Source organism: Sinocyclocheilus grahami, unplaced genomic scaffold (assembly GCF_001515645.1).
Source record: "Sinocyclocheilus grahami isolate Dianchi unplaced genomic scaffold, SAMN03320097.WGS_v1.1 scaffold333.1, whole genome shotgun sequence".
Classification (NCBI taxonomy): Eukaryota; Metazoa; Chordata; class Actinopteri; order Cypriniformes; family Cyprinidae; genus Sinocyclocheilus; species Sinocyclocheilus grahami.
Genome location: NW_015505512.1, coordinates 77,084 through 92,477, shown reverse-complemented (window position 1 = coordinate 92,477; position 15,394 = coordinate 77,084). Strand labels below are relative to the sequence as shown.

Below are 15,394 nucleotides of genomic sequence, written 5' to 3'. Positions count from 1 at the left end.
AAATTAGCCAATCAGCATCGAGTGTTCACTTTCAGCGCTGAGGAGTGTTGAGAAAAGAAACCCCACAAGGGAGGCTAGCCTCCCTTCTGATATCAACCAATCATCATAGAGACGTAAATTACGTGATATTTGTTTGAACGTCTGCCGCTGCGCTGATAATGTACCAAGTACTTATGATGAGTCGTTATATTGAATATTTGATCGCCAACAGATTTACCAAGCTGTCATTCAAACAGTAACGTCAAAAATACAAATTTAGGGAAAACAGCCTAAGCTGGATATAGACTAACGTTACAGCAGTCGGTTTAATTAAATGGCGCAACAAGCAGCTCTCTTTTAAGAAGGGATGGATGTTTGCTTCAAGTGATAGGCCAGGTAAGTGAAATTATATTATCTTGCTGTATGTATGTCGTTTTCTTTACGTTTTCTGACTAAAAGCAACCAAAAAGCAATTTTAAAGTGGTTAAGCAAAAAATAATAATAATAATAATAATCGGCAGGGATCCCAGACCAATACAATTAGTGTCCCTCCTCCATTTTAAACCCCACGAGCCGCCACTGCACGAGAGCAGAACGAAGCGGATCCGATCCCGCTGAATCCATCGTGGTCAGATTGTTCTGTCAGGAAATAGGCTGGATTCAGGTGCGGGTACAACAGAGGCTTTATTGAACAGAGATTTATCAAAATGGGCAATGAGCGCCTCCGCGGACAGTTCGTGTGGACGTAGTATCCCCTACCACACTGATGGGTGGATAGCAGCGGCTGGAACAAGCCGCAACTGCGGCAGTGGAGATGAAGCCGGCAGGGCAGCCCGCTAATCCGAGCGAGAGGCTGAGCAACCCAACAACGAGACCGCAGAGTCCCAGGGTAGGCGGATGCCGAAGGGAGCCCACCGGTTTCTGAACGCACAGAGAGGTGCAGGAAAATATACAGGCAGCTACGAGCACTGGAGCCTGAACGAGACAAGACAGAACTGGTAAGCAATACTAACAATGACAGTCAGAGCAAGGGAATAATCACAACAATCTGACAAAAGACAGAGACACACGAGGAGCTATAAGGGGAAGCTAATGAGATAACAATAACCTGGTGTGAAACAAGAATCTTGCGAACAGAGAAACAAGGAGGGCGGGGAAACAATCATGCTGACAAAGCGCACGTGGCGAGCTGTCAAAACAAACCACGCACACAACAACACCCAAACACAGAGACAGCAAAGAACAGGTGATCAGACCCCAGACCTGACAGATGAGTATGTTTACTCTTTTTATCACTTGATTTGAAGCACCACAATTACAACATTGTGTCATCTGTTATAGAACAGAAATACGTTTATTTTTAAATCCAAAATATTGAAAAGCGAAATGAAGCTTTGTAAACACTTGTGTTTTCATAAGTGTGACCCATGGACAGAGGCGGACATTATCTAAGTACATTTACTTACATTTTGAGTATCTGTACTTTACTTGAGTATTATTTTTTCTGGAAACTTATGACTTTCACTACATTTGAAAGACAAATATTGTACTTTTCACTCCACTACATTTCTATCAAGGTCCTCAAAGTAGAAAGTCGTTACTAGTAGCAGCTTTGAAAGTCAGTGGGTGATTTCTTTCTTCTCTAAACCATTACTTTTTTTTTCAGACAGTTTATCAGTAATCACTCTTGTAGGGCTACATGAAGTGATTTCCCAAATTTACTTTTGGTACTTAAGTACTTTTAAAAGCAAGTACTTCTGTACTTTTACTTAAGTAAAAATCTGTCTTTACAACTTTTACTTGTAATGGAGTAATATTTGACCAGCGGTATCTGTACTTTCACTCAAGTAATGGAGTTGAGTACTTTGTCCGCCTCTGCCCATGGAGTAATGGAAAATTCTACACAGACTTGTGGTCTTCATGCCTACTTGAACACTTGGACCAAACACAGGAAATATGTCATGTAATATGTCATACAATAAGCGTTACATTTGTTGCATTACAAACACCTTTTTTACAAGGCAAATTACTCACATGACAGTTCTGAGGTGTAACAACAAACATACAAAACATTTCCAGTGAACAAAGAGTTTTCAGAAATATGTTCATACCTCTGAAATCTTGAGATTGAACAAGATGATTTCAGTTTCCGTCTCGATCATCAGTTATTGTAAAATTGGTTAACTCTTTTTACTTGTCCTCTTGGTTTACACAACCTTAGCCATTTACAGCCTTGTTGATGAGTCAGTGATAAGCTGCTACATTTCATGATGCAGAAGTCATGATATATTTCTGCAGCACATTTTCCTATAAAAATAAAAGGTTGTAATCCAAAATCAAGTAACTGCGGTGACGCAAACAGCACATTATTTTCATTGTGAATTGTTGTCATTGTACAGAGAGACCAAAAGCCAAAGTGACCATTGAACCTGATCAACATGTATTCAGAGGAGAGACAGTCACTCTCAGATGTGACATTGATGGTGAAGGAGTCACTAGCTGGCAGTACAGCTGGTATAAAGACGGTTCAGTCAGTGTTTTCAGTGAACTACAGGAACACATATTCAGTTCTGTTACTGAGTCTGACGCAGGTAAATACTCCTGTTATGGAGCAGAGAGAGGAGGATCACGAACATCAAACATCAGTGATGCAGTTACACTGACAGTATCAGGTGAGTTTCATCATCCCTTCATATAAACACATACAAGTTTAACATGTTATTAATGAGTCATTTGTCAAATTCAGTTCCCAGAGCAGTTTTAAGTGTTTCTCCACAGAAGTGGTTGACTGAAGGAGATCCAGTGACTCTGATCTGTGAGGTTAAAGGCTCCTCTACAGGCTGGACATTCAGCTGGTACACTCTAACGGTTTCATCAGGTATAAGTCATAATGTGCTTCATGTGATAACATCTGAATGAACTGGTTTTATTCAAGCAAATTACTGCTTAAAGGGAAAGTATACCCCATTTCATTTAAACACCCTGGTGTTACTCTAATTCTGTATGCATTTTTTTTCGGACCACCTGTGCACGCTCATCCACACTGTATAATGGCAGTGGGTATGATCAGCATCAAGCTTTTGAAAAAAGATGCCAATGAATCATAGAATGTAGCATGCAACACATGCTGTATATTTCAGGTGTTCATGGGGTATATGATATGCTATAGTTTGGTAAAAAAACAATGCATTATTGAACGAAAATCCTAACCTGGTTATTGTCTATAAATAATGTGAAGCAGCCAAAAAACAACCCAAAACCACAGAAGATGAGACTTACTTGTGACACATCAGTCATCCTTTACAATTGTGTCTTGAGGTTTATTTTATCCACCGGAAACTTTACAAACACTCTGTAACGGGGCTGACGAGACGTGAGACGTGTGGATCCATCTGCAAGCTTTTATTTCAGAGACATGGACGTAACAGGCAGGGTCGAACAATGGCAAACAGGTATGTGGCGGGCAAGACACAAGAATAGTCCTAGGGCTAGCGTAGGTCAACGATCGGCAGACAGAATCACAGGGGCGAGACGAGAGGGATAAATCCAGGGAAACAGGCAAGGATCAGAAACCGAGAAAACAGGCAAGGCAAGGCAAAGGCAAAACAAGGAAACACAGAGACTCAGAACAGGGAACAGGCTAAACAATACTCAGCAGAGAATGGTAGTTTGAGTGAGTGTTATATAGTGAGTGAGTGATATGAAACAGCTGTGCAATCAGTGCTGTGTGCAATCAGTGCAATGAATGATGGGATATGTAGTCAGGGGTGATATATAACAGTTTGTGTTGTGCGAGTGTCAATGTAATGAAAGGGTGACCTCTGGTGGTGATTGAACGGAAGTCCTCCCTGGCTGCCTCTGAGAGTTCACTGACGGCCTCCACAGCCATGACAGGATGGGATGAGAGTTCACAGACAGCCTCCATATGCCTCCATATTCGTGACAGGACAAGCAGGGAGTTCGTAAACGGCCTCTATAGCCGTGACAGGACAGACAAAGAGTTCCCAGGCGGCCTCCTTGGCCGGAACAGGACGAGCAGAGAGTTCATAGACGGCCTCCTTGGCCGGAACAGGACAGGCAGAGAGTTCATAGGCGGCCTCCTTGGCCGGAACAGGACAATCAGAGTGCAATCAGTGAAACAGCTGTGTGCAATCAGTGCTGTGTGCAATCAGTGCAATGAATGATGGGATATGTAGTCAGGGGTGATATATAACAGTTTGTGTTGTGCGAGTGTCAATGTAATGAAAGGGTGACCTCTGGTGGTGATTGAACGGAAGTCCTCCCTGGCTGCCTCTGAGAGTTCACCGACGGCCTCCACAGCCATGACAGGATGGGATGAGAGTTCACAGACAGCCTCCATAGTCGTGACAGGACAAGCAGGGAGTTCGTAAACGGCCTCTATAGCCGTGACAGGACAGACAAAGAGTTCCCAGGCGGCCTCCTTGGCCGGAACAGGACGAGCAGAGAGTTCATAGACGGCCTCCTTGGCCGGAACAGGACAGGCAGAGAGTTCATAGGCGGCCTCCTTGGCCGGAACAGGACAATCAGAGAGTTCATAGATGGCCTCCTTGGCCGGAACAGGACAGGCTGAAAGTGCGTTGCTGGGCGCCACCACCACGCAAGGAGCTGAAGCGAGCACCGCCGTTTCGGGAGGTTCTGCAGCATGCGCCGCCACCTCTGAAGAGACTGCAGCGGATACCATGGCCTCTGGGAGCACAGCAGAGGACACCGCTACCTCGGGAGGTTCTGCACCGTAAGCCGCCACCTCTGGAGATTTTGTAGCCGGTGCCGCTGCCTCTAGCAAAACAGCGGTGGAGTACGCGGCCCAGATACACCATACAGCAACCCCCCATATGGGAAGTGCTGCAGACAGGGGAATGAGTTCATGAACAGAAGGGTTTGAGAGCGCTGGTTTAGGGATGCCAGCTGCATGTGCCGACACCAGTGGTGGGTCCTCCACGCTGGAAGCCAGTCTGGGATACTGAAGAACAGTCCCTGAGGATCTGGGTGCAACAGACAGGAAGTGACAGGATTCAGAGCGAACAGACGTGATGTGATGTTACTCTGGATGATCAGCTGGGATGTGACGTGACTCGGGACAAACAGCTGAGACGTTACGAGACTCTGGGAGATCAGCTGAGACGTGACAAGGCTCTGGCAGATCAGCTGAGACTTGACTTGACTCAGCAATGGAAGCTGTGACTTGAGTTGACTCAGGGGAATCGACTGTGACCTGACTTGACTCATGATGATCAACTGTGACCAGACTTGACTCAGAGAGATCAACTGTGACTAGATCTGACTCATGAAGATCTGTTGTGATTTGACTAGACTCATGACTATGAATTGTAACTTGACTTGACTCAGGACGATCAACTGTGACTAGACCTGTCTCATGCTGATCAACCGTGACTTGACTGAGCTCAGGAAGATCAGCTGTGACTTGACCTGACTCCTGAAGAACAACTGTGACTAGATTCGACTCAGGAAGATCAACTGTGACTAGACTCGACTCAGGAAGATCAACTGTGACTAGATTTGTCCCAGGAAGATAAACTGTGACTAGACTTGATTCATGAAGATCAGTTGTGACTTGACTGAACTCAGGAAGATCAACTGTGACTAGATTTGACTCATGACGATCAGTTGTGACTTGACTAGACTCATGAATATCAGCTGTGACTTGACCAGACTCATGATAATAAACTGTGACTTGATCTGACTCGTGACGATCAACTGTGTCTAGACTCGACTCAGGAAGATGAACAGTGACTAGACTCGACTCAGGAAGTTCTGATGTGACTTGACTAGACTCATAATCATGAACTGTGACTTGACCTGACTCATGATGATCAACTGTGACTTGACTGGACTCAAGATGGGCAGCTGTGACATGACGGAGTGCTGTTGTGTCTGCCATTTTGCGATCAGGCTCCGCTGTCGCTGCCATTTTGTGAGCGTGCTCTGGTACAGCCGCCACTTCAGTCACATACACTGTGTTGCGTTCTTCCTCCATGTTTGAGTGAGTGTTATATAGTGAGTGAGTGATGTGAAACAGCTGTGCAATCAGTGCTGTGTGCAATCAGTGATACAGCTGTGTGCAATCAGTGCAATGAATGATGGGATATGTAGTCAGGGGTGATATGCAACAGTTTGTGTTGTGCGAGTGTCAATGTAATGAAAGGGTGACCTCTGGTGGTGATTGAACGGAAGTCCATGGACAGGATTCGTGACTGTAACGTAGTTTGTAGATCGGGAAGAAGGAGGCGGGAACCGGCGAACACTCAAAAGAAACTTTAATAATAAAATACACTCAAAACAGCGCGACAGCCCCTCGCGGACGACTGTCGCGCACAAACAAAACCAAAACACAAAATAAAATCCAGGCCTGGTCCTCTCTCATCTTTCCCTGTCGTCACTCCTCCTTTGTATCCTTCCGGAGCTCCTCCGTGAGACTCGAGACCGGTGAGTGGCGCAGGTGTCGTGCATTCGCAATTACTCCACCGGCCTCGCTCCGTTCCCACGGCTCTCGGCCCCGCCCCTCTCGTCACAGTGATACACTGAGCCATTACTTGATGGATCAGAAGATTATTTAAATCAAGACAACAATTTGAATGAGTATATGGTCAATAAAAAATGTGTGCTCCCGCACTCACCCCCTTCTTTCCTAATTGATTAATAAAACGTGACATCAAATACAGTGCCTAGAAATCCCAGAAAGTACCCATGTACTTTCATCACAGCTGAACATCTCCAGAACTCTTGTTGTCATGACAGTCAAACTGACAGTTGACAGATGAAAGCGATAACTTTGGCATATATTCACCTCAGAAAAGAAAGTACATGGATTTTGTCGCGTTTTTTAATATTGATTTTTCAATATTTTTTAATGTAAACTATCCCTTTAATGCGACTGAATCAACCTGCCTGTGGGTTACATTAGTAACATTCTACCCCAAACTCTTACAATTGGTGTGTCTGACTGATCTGGATGTTCAAACAAACATAGCGATGTTTTGATGACTATGGATGACTTCCGTCTCTGCATACTAGGCTGAGCTGGGAGACATTAACTTTTAAAGCAATTACATTCACTTTAAAGGTCAGAATACCTAGAAATACATATTTATGGTAACAATTGCACATTCTCACTTTATACAGACAGCAGTCATCATTATAAGCCACTCTCAGACAGCAGCAGAGGAGCTGGAGGAAACTACACTTTCAGTTCTGCTGCTCTAAAACACACAGGAGTTTATGTGTGCAGAGCAGAGAGAGAAAACCCTGCCTATTACACAACCTACAGCAACACACAACCACTATGGATCACTGGTCAGTATTTTTTTCATTATTGAATGCACAAATTTAAAACATTTCTAAATTGTAGCTGTAACTGTCTTCCCAGGTGTTTCTCCTCCAGTCTCTCTGATCGTCAGTCCCAGCAGAACACAACACTTCACATTGGTCACTATCTCTCTGAGCTGTGAGGACCAGAGTAACTCTGATAGATGGAGAGTGAGAAGATACACAGACCATGCGCAGCTGGAAGATTGTTTACTATCAAGCTGGGGATCACAAACAGGATCTACATGTAAAATCAGCTCCACTGTCCCATTAGACACTGGAGTGTACTGGTGTCAGTCTGAATCTGGAGATAGATATAACCTTGTTAATATCACTGTACACAGTGAGTATATATTTCTGTATATATTAATTTCACAGGCAGTTTACAGTAAGTGCATAATGCTGGTTAGTACAGGAAGCAGGGGGTCCTTATTATTTTTGAAACCAAGGACACCAGTATTTGTGGTTTTTTATTTATTTTTTAAAGCATAAATAGTGTGATTAGTGTGTTCACACTGAAAATTCCAAAAAGAAAAAGTGCACATCAAATACCCAGAGGATGCACATAAAAAAAACTAAGTGTGGGAATGTTGCTCACTTCATGTACTATCACAGCTTTAATTACATACTGGAGAGGGTGTGGCTATCAGATTCTGATATTGGATGACAAAATAACCATATAATTCATTCAGTTGACAGTTGACAGTTGAGTGCATAATGCACAGACTAATAGTGAATAGTGTATAGTGTATAATTTGGGACACAACTTATATTAGTGGTATAAGTTTAGAGGTGTACTTTTTAACTGGGATCTATACTCTTAAAGGGGACATATTGTGAAAATCACCTTTTCCATGTTTAAGTGCTATAATTGGGTCCCAGGTGCATATACCAACCCAGAAAATTTGGTTTAGTACTTACATGCCATGTGACAGCCGCTTTCTGTGCACGTGTTTTGGATGTGTGCGCTCAGAAAACCCTATATCAGAAGTTGGTGCTCTTCAGTCACTTTTGAAAAACGAAGAATTTTCTGTTTAGAATTTTTAAAAATCACAGCTTCATCGGAATGGTATGAAACTTTGTGACTTTTATGGCACTTGGAATGTGAACAATGTCAACTATCCCTATAACACATTTGAGGGTGTCATATAAATAGCCACTGTAAATAGCCTCTATCAACAAGGCGGGCTATTTGCACTCAAGTGTTCGCGTCTGATCTGTTTCCACTATACGCCTTCCGTTTCCACTACTCTCTCACACATACATACATTCTTCTCTTACACACACATATTTTCTTCAGACATACATGCATTCTATATATATATATGTACGTGAAAGGAGAATGTATGTGTGTGAGAGTGGAAATGTATGCATGTGTAAGGAGAATGTATGTGTGTGAAAGCAAAAATATATGTATGTGAAAGGAGAATGTAAGTGTGTGAGAGTGCCAGAATGAATTATGGCTTGTACGACCCCTCATACAAAACCAACACATTCACTCACGCACACACACACACACACACACGTGTGTACCGTGTGACTGTAACACAGCAAATATGTAAAAACAATATGCAGTGGAATGGGAATTTAACCATAACAGTAACAGGTATACAGTGCAGTCAACTACTCTGTTTACATAAAGTTTGTGTTTTCTCTGTTTCTGTAGTTGGTGTGATTCTGGAGAGTCCTGTTCATCCTGTGACTGAAGGAGATACTCTGACTCTACGCTGTTTATATCCATATTCAACCCCACCAAACCTCAGAGCTGATTTCTATAAAGATGGATCACTCATCCAGAATCAAACTACAGAGATGATCATCTCTGCTGTCTCAAAGTCACATGAGGGTTTCTACTACTGCAAACACCCAGAGAGAGGAGTGTCACCCAAGAGCTGGATCTCTGTCACAGGTGAGAGTCAGTGAAACTGTGAGCTGATTTATTTCTTCATATGCTCTTGTTCAGATATAGTGCTTGATAAAGTGTTTGTGTGTGTCTTTTTCAGTGTCTCATTCAGAATCTCAGATCTCTGTCCTCCACACACTCAGTTCTGTACTGGCAGTTTGTCCATATCTGCTAGTGACAGTCGTGCTGATTTTCAAATGCTGCAGGATGAGAGGTAAAACGTCTAACTGATTTATTTGAAGCCACTGTATTCATATTTTATTGATAAACAGCTACCTCTTGTGCAGCTTTCAAATTTGCTTTAAAATAGTTAAAAGATTACTGTAGCAAATAACACATGAAAAAAAAACAAGTGAATGCTGAGATGTGTATATTTAATTAACAGTTACATCTGTTGAAGAGGAAGAAACTTTTGTTTGACATTCTATTCGGATGATGAGAAATGTCAGCTTCGTCCTGAATTTCTCTTTATTTCTCATTATCCTATTCACAAGCTTTTACTTGCCTACTGGCATTTACTTACTGTAATGACCAAGTTTTGAGAGTGATAACTGCATTTAAATGCAAGAATGAATCCCATTAGTTATTGTACTCACAGTTTAAGGAATACAGAAGTCACTCAGATTGACAATTGCTAAACTTTTGCTGTTTCTGTGTATGCCTGCTTCACATTATAACCACATGAGCACAACACTGTAATTTGTATAAGCATGTATATTCCGTATTCTAGCTCAAGATTCCTGACTTATATCACTGCTATGCCTTGTAGGTTTTTCAGATTTCCCTGTCCATGTTTCCTTGTTTTATATCGTTTTTTTTAAGGGGGGGTACAATGCTGTTTCATGCATTCAGAGTTGCTTACACTGTTAAAGAGTTGGATTCTCATGCTAAGCATGGACAGAGTTTCAAAAAACAATTTGGACATATGACGGAGTATTTCTGTGTCAAAAATCTTACTTCCGGGTTCATACAAGTTTCTGAGAGCTTTTTTCCATCATGGCTCTTTATGACAGTACTACTCTATAGGTACTCAAGATTAACATGAGATTGGGTGAAACTGTGTGTTATGCCCCCTTTAATATTGAAGCGGATGCTTTATTAAATTCTTGAAGTGTGACCTTGTTACTTGAACAGTAAAAGAAAAGGAACAACAGCCTCTTATTACAATGTATCATCTTTTACATGCCAATCTCTAAATATTTGTTGACAAGTTTGTTGTTTCCAGAGCCAGTGAATTCACATGCTTATTTTTACAAATCCTGTTGTTTTGACTGGTGTGTAAAAATGCATGCTAGTATTCACATGGTGAGAGCTGCCTGTTGTGGTAACATTGTGATGGTTTCTAAATGCAACTGAACAGGAACACATGATGTCAAATACTGAATATGTGTTTAAATTTGTGAAACACAAGGATAGTGTTAATAGTTCTAAGAAATCTTCTAGAAAATGCTGTTATGTTTGTGACACTTTGGCCGTTATAATGGAGTTTAATGTTTAAGCAATTAAGAAAACTGTATTAAGGTTAGTGATTTATTAAAAACCTTTAATCTCAAGTATGAGCAACAAGAAATGTTGATGCTTAGCAAGCACCATTAATGAAAATTATGTTAAATGTTACTGCATGAAGCGCTAATAAAACAAAATATGAAAACCACCTTTGAGCTTCACTGCACATATATATTGGTTTTAATAAATCATGGCACTATCAACTAGAAATTCTTAGAAATTTATATATATATATATATATATATAAAGTCTTGTCATGTCCATATGAACAGTTCCATTCGGTCTATTCGGTCTTGTCTTGTCCATGGAGGCTCGTCTGGTGCAGGCAGCTTCTCTTGTCATGGCCATGGAGGCCATTCCCAAGCCGCTTGCTTCTCCTGTTGCTTCTAAGGAAGCGGTTCCTGAGTCTAACCCTGAGAGGGCCCCTGACTCCACGTCCAGCCCAATGAGGGCTGTTGTACTCACGTCATGCCCAGAGAGGGCCTCAGATTCCGAGCCTAGCCCAAGGAGGGCTCCTGTTTCTGTGTGTAGCCTACGGAGGGCTCCTGTCCCCGAGTTTAGCACACGGAGGGCTCCTGTCCCCGAGTTTAGCCCAGTGACCCTCAGAAGACCCTCAGGACCCCATTCCTGCCAAGATGCCTGTAAACCTCTCCAAGTATTTTTTTTTTGGGGGGGGCAGTAGGGTTTCAGCTGTAGAGGCGGGGGCCGCGGCCTCGGAGGCTGCTCTGATATGGCCTCCTGGACTGTCTACTCTGCCATGGCCTCCTGAGTTCCCTACTCCTGAGTGCCCCGAATGGGTTCCCCTCCCCGTTGGATGTTGTGTGGCGCGAGGACGCGCCTTCCGGGAGGAGGGAGTAATGTCAGACTTATCTCGTTTAGTTTGAGTATTTAAGCCCAGTATGTTCCTGTATCTAGCATCTGGTATTAACGTCGATGTTGGGGGTTCTTGTGTTCCCTGCCTTGTGTTACCCCTTTTGGATTACGGATTAATGACTGTTTATTTTGAGGTTATCCTCATCTCAGTGTTCTTCGTTTTGCCACAGAAGGCATCCGTGACACCTAAAGATCTGACTGCAGGTTTCAGGAAGTCTTGAGGCTTTAACACAATCTGTGTTTTTAACTGCATGTCATCATTCAGTCAGTATGGAGCTCAGTCAACTTCCTCTTGTGCTCTGTGAGTATTATTGTCTCTAAATGTATTTCAGTGGATAATATTTATTAAAATCTTGAAAATGAAGTTGTTGTCCTCATTATCTTAATATTCACTAGTTCAACAGTAGTTCACAAATATGAAGAGTTTCTTCATTCCTCTGCATGTGGATCCCGACCTCTACGGATGGATCCCTAGAACCTGGTTGCTGAAACAGGGGCTGGAGCCAACACTGGAGCGGACTCAGGGGCTGGAGCCGACACTGGAGCGGACTTAGGGGCTGGAGCCGACACTGGAGCGCATTCAGGCTTGGGAGTGAATTGGCCGGCGGACTTGACTGAGGAACGGCCGGTGGGCTTGACTGCGGAACGGCACGTGGCCTTGACTGTTGAGCGGCCGGCTGGCTTGAGAGTGCAGCAGCTGGCGGCCTTGACTTGGGAACGGCTGGCGGGTTTGACTGCTGAGCGGCCGGCGGGCTTGACTTCTGAGTGGCCGGCGGCTCTAGGCTGAGGACCAGGGGGAGCTTCGGAGAACTCGGGGGTACCTTGGGTTGGACAGGTGGTTGGAGCCGTTGGTGAGGTATGTGGGGGTTCCTGGCGTGGGGTGAGTTGGGGAGACACAACGTATTTCAGAGGGGGCTGGACGAGGAGACTTTAAATGTTCCTTTACTTCTTCCACTCGGAACAGTTTAATAAAGGACGACATCAATCAGCTCGATCAGGGGAAAATAACACCTCTGTCATCTTGTATAAGGTTCAGTCTTCTGTCACGCTGCACTACTGTGAGGAGACGAAGGAGCGCGGAGACCAAGGAGATCCAGAACAGAAACACTCTTTAATTAAACCAAAATTACAGTGAACACACACGTAGCACACAGGGTAGACATTTGAGACTGAACATAGGACTCAGGAAAACACAGGGCTTAAATACAGGAACTAAATGGGGAACACCTGGAACTAAAAGAGGTAATTAACAAGACACAACTGAGTCAAATAGAACTCAATGGGAACAGGAAGAACCAAATAAGGGCATAATCAAACATGATTAACACAAGGGAGAAACTGGGTCATGGAGCACGTGGGGGAGGAAAACAAACACAAAACAGTCCATGGGCATGACAGTGTGTGTTTTAGTGCTGATTTCAGACATCCACTCTGGATACACTGAAGGTGGAGAAATTGATTCATATACAAACCCGATTCCAAAAAAGTTGGGACACTGTACAAATTGTGAATAAAAACAGAATGCAATGATGTGGAAGTTTCAAATTTCAATATTTTATTCAGAATACAACATAGATGACATATCAAATGTTTAAACTGAGAAAAATGTATAATTTTAAGGGAAAAATAAGTTGATTTTAAATTTCATGGCATCAACACATCTCAAAAAAGTTGGGACAAGGCCATGTTTACCACTGTGTGGCATCCCCTCTTCTTTTTATAACAGTCTGCAAACGTCTGGGGACTGAGGAGAAGTTTAGGAATAGGAATGTTGTCCCATTCTTGTCTAATACAGGCTTCTAGTTGCTCAACTGTCTTAGGTCTTCTTTGTCGCATCTTCCTCTTTATGATGCTCCAAATGTTTTCTATGGGTGCAAGATCTGGACTGCAGGCTGGCCATTTCAGTACCCAGATGGCCACTACACAGCCATTCACAATTTGTACAGTGTCCCAACTTTTTTGGAATTGGGTTTGTATTTCATAACATACAGTATGGTGATTCTATGCTGTTACAAACCCTTAGAGAAAAGTAGATTTTCTTTAAGTGAATACACAAACAAGTGAATACACCATTTTAAGAAATTAAATTAATTTAGCCACAGCCATATCACCCTGCAGTCCAAGACTGGTTGCCCACTGAAGCTAAGCAGGGTTGAGTCTGGTCAGTACCTGGATGGGAGACCTCCAGGGAAAACTAGGTTGCTGTTGGAAGAGGTGTTAGCAGGGGGTGCTCACCCTGTGGTCTGTGTGGGTCCTGCCCCAGTATAGTGACGGGGGCACTATACTGTCAAAAAGCACCGTCTTTCGGCTGAGATGTTAAACTGAGGTCCTCTGTGGTCATTAAAAATCCCATAGCACTTCTTGTAAAGAGTAGGGGTGTAACCCCGGTGTCCTGGCCAAATTGCCCCCCTGGCCTTTGTCAATCATGGCCTCCTCAGTGGTGGACAGTAACGGAGTAGTTTTACTTCGTTATTGTACTTAAGTACATTTTTCAAGTATCTGTACTTTACTGGAGTAGTTTTATTTTGAGTAATGTTTTACTTCACTACATTCCAAAGCATAAGATCGTACTTTTTACTTCACTACATTTCATAAAACATATCGTTACTCCTTATAATATATCACGTGCTCCGACACACAGAAGCAGTGTCTGATTCAAGAACGAAGTGACTATTTTCAATGAACCTTTTAAATCAGTTCGCAAATTGCACCAAACAATTCATTCACGAATTAGAATGATCCGATTGCAGCTGTTCTCGAGTCGACAATTCACTGATTCAAATGAACCGTTTAGTGCGAGTCTCCAGTGAACTGAATTCACAAGTAAGAGTCGGTAGATCTTGTGATGCTGTTAAAAGTAAGTTACTAATGTCGAATTTTAGGATTAATTATTGTAACTGAAAATCATATTTAGGTCAAAACTGTCAGTTGTTTGTGAATTAAATCTGCTGTAAAGGGTGATCTATTTAAGCCCACTGAAATGCTTGAATGCAGACAACATCTGTGTTATTTTAATGTTTAGTTGTAGTTTTTGTAGTAACGATATCAGTTTTATTAAAATGCTACGCATTTAGCCCTATGTGACATCTGTTTTTATATTGTTTATCAACAGTATACATTTTTATATTGTTTGGATTAACTAGCCGAGTAGACAGATATGAATGTTTATTCATCATAACCATACTGAAAATATGTAAATATTGTTAGCTGATGTTAACTGTCTAGCTAACAAGCTTGCTGGTGCTAAGTTGAGGTAATTTTTAGATATAAAGTCCCAATATTTTTATTCAACCACCTAGATAGATTACATCTGGGGAGAAAAGTGATGTTCAGAACATGGTAACTACAGTAATTATCAAAGTGGGAAGTGATGCCCTCTGGGGGCATTTGGCCAGGGGTGTTTTTACAAGGTTTGAGAAGAAAAAAGTCATTATTAAAATATAATTATATTTTCCTTAAAATGTTCTTCCTAACTTCAAGCCTTATTCTCATGTCATATATAACTGTGATGTTTTAACTGTGAAGCTTTAAAAAACTTTTTTCTTACTGGTGAAAATCAGATGGTCAAATCTGTTTTCTCTCAGATACATCGCAGTGCAAGCTTCACAGTGAACATTACTACATCACTCTCGTCAACGTAGTCCATATCAACAACAAAAATATATCTTGACTCCATAAAGTAGTTCTTTTGGGAAAATCCCAGGTATTTTGAGCAGTAGGATTATAAAAATATGTGCCAATATAAAATGAAGTAGCCTATATAAAATTGCAAAATAAATCTATCTATCA

General features: G+C 42.3%; 1 protein-coding gene across 1 annotated transcript in view; it reads left to right on the top strand.

Moving 5' to 3' along the window:
• LOC107602703 (B-cell receptor CD22-like) overlaps positions 1-10,046 on the top strand; it is a 16,556-nt gene extending 6,510 nt beyond the window's left edge. Inside the window, exons 3-9 of the mRNA XM_016295268.1 lie at positions 2,379-2,651; positions 2,726-2,857; positions 7,141-7,311; positions 7,385-7,666; positions 8,990-9,232; positions 9,327-9,440; positions 9,612-10,046. Coding sequence (XP_016150754.1) covers positions 2,379-2,651; positions 2,726-2,857; positions 7,141-7,311; positions 7,385-7,666; positions 8,990-9,232; positions 9,327-9,440; positions 9,612-9,646 — 1,250 coding nt within the window. The 3' untranslated portion in view covers positions 9,647-10,046. The remainder of the gene's footprint in view (positions 1-2,378; positions 2,652-2,725; positions 2,858-7,140; positions 7,312-7,384; positions 7,667-8,989; positions 9,233-9,326; positions 9,441-9,611) is intronic.
• The last annotated feature ends 5,348 nt before the right edge of the window (positions 10,047-15,394 follow it).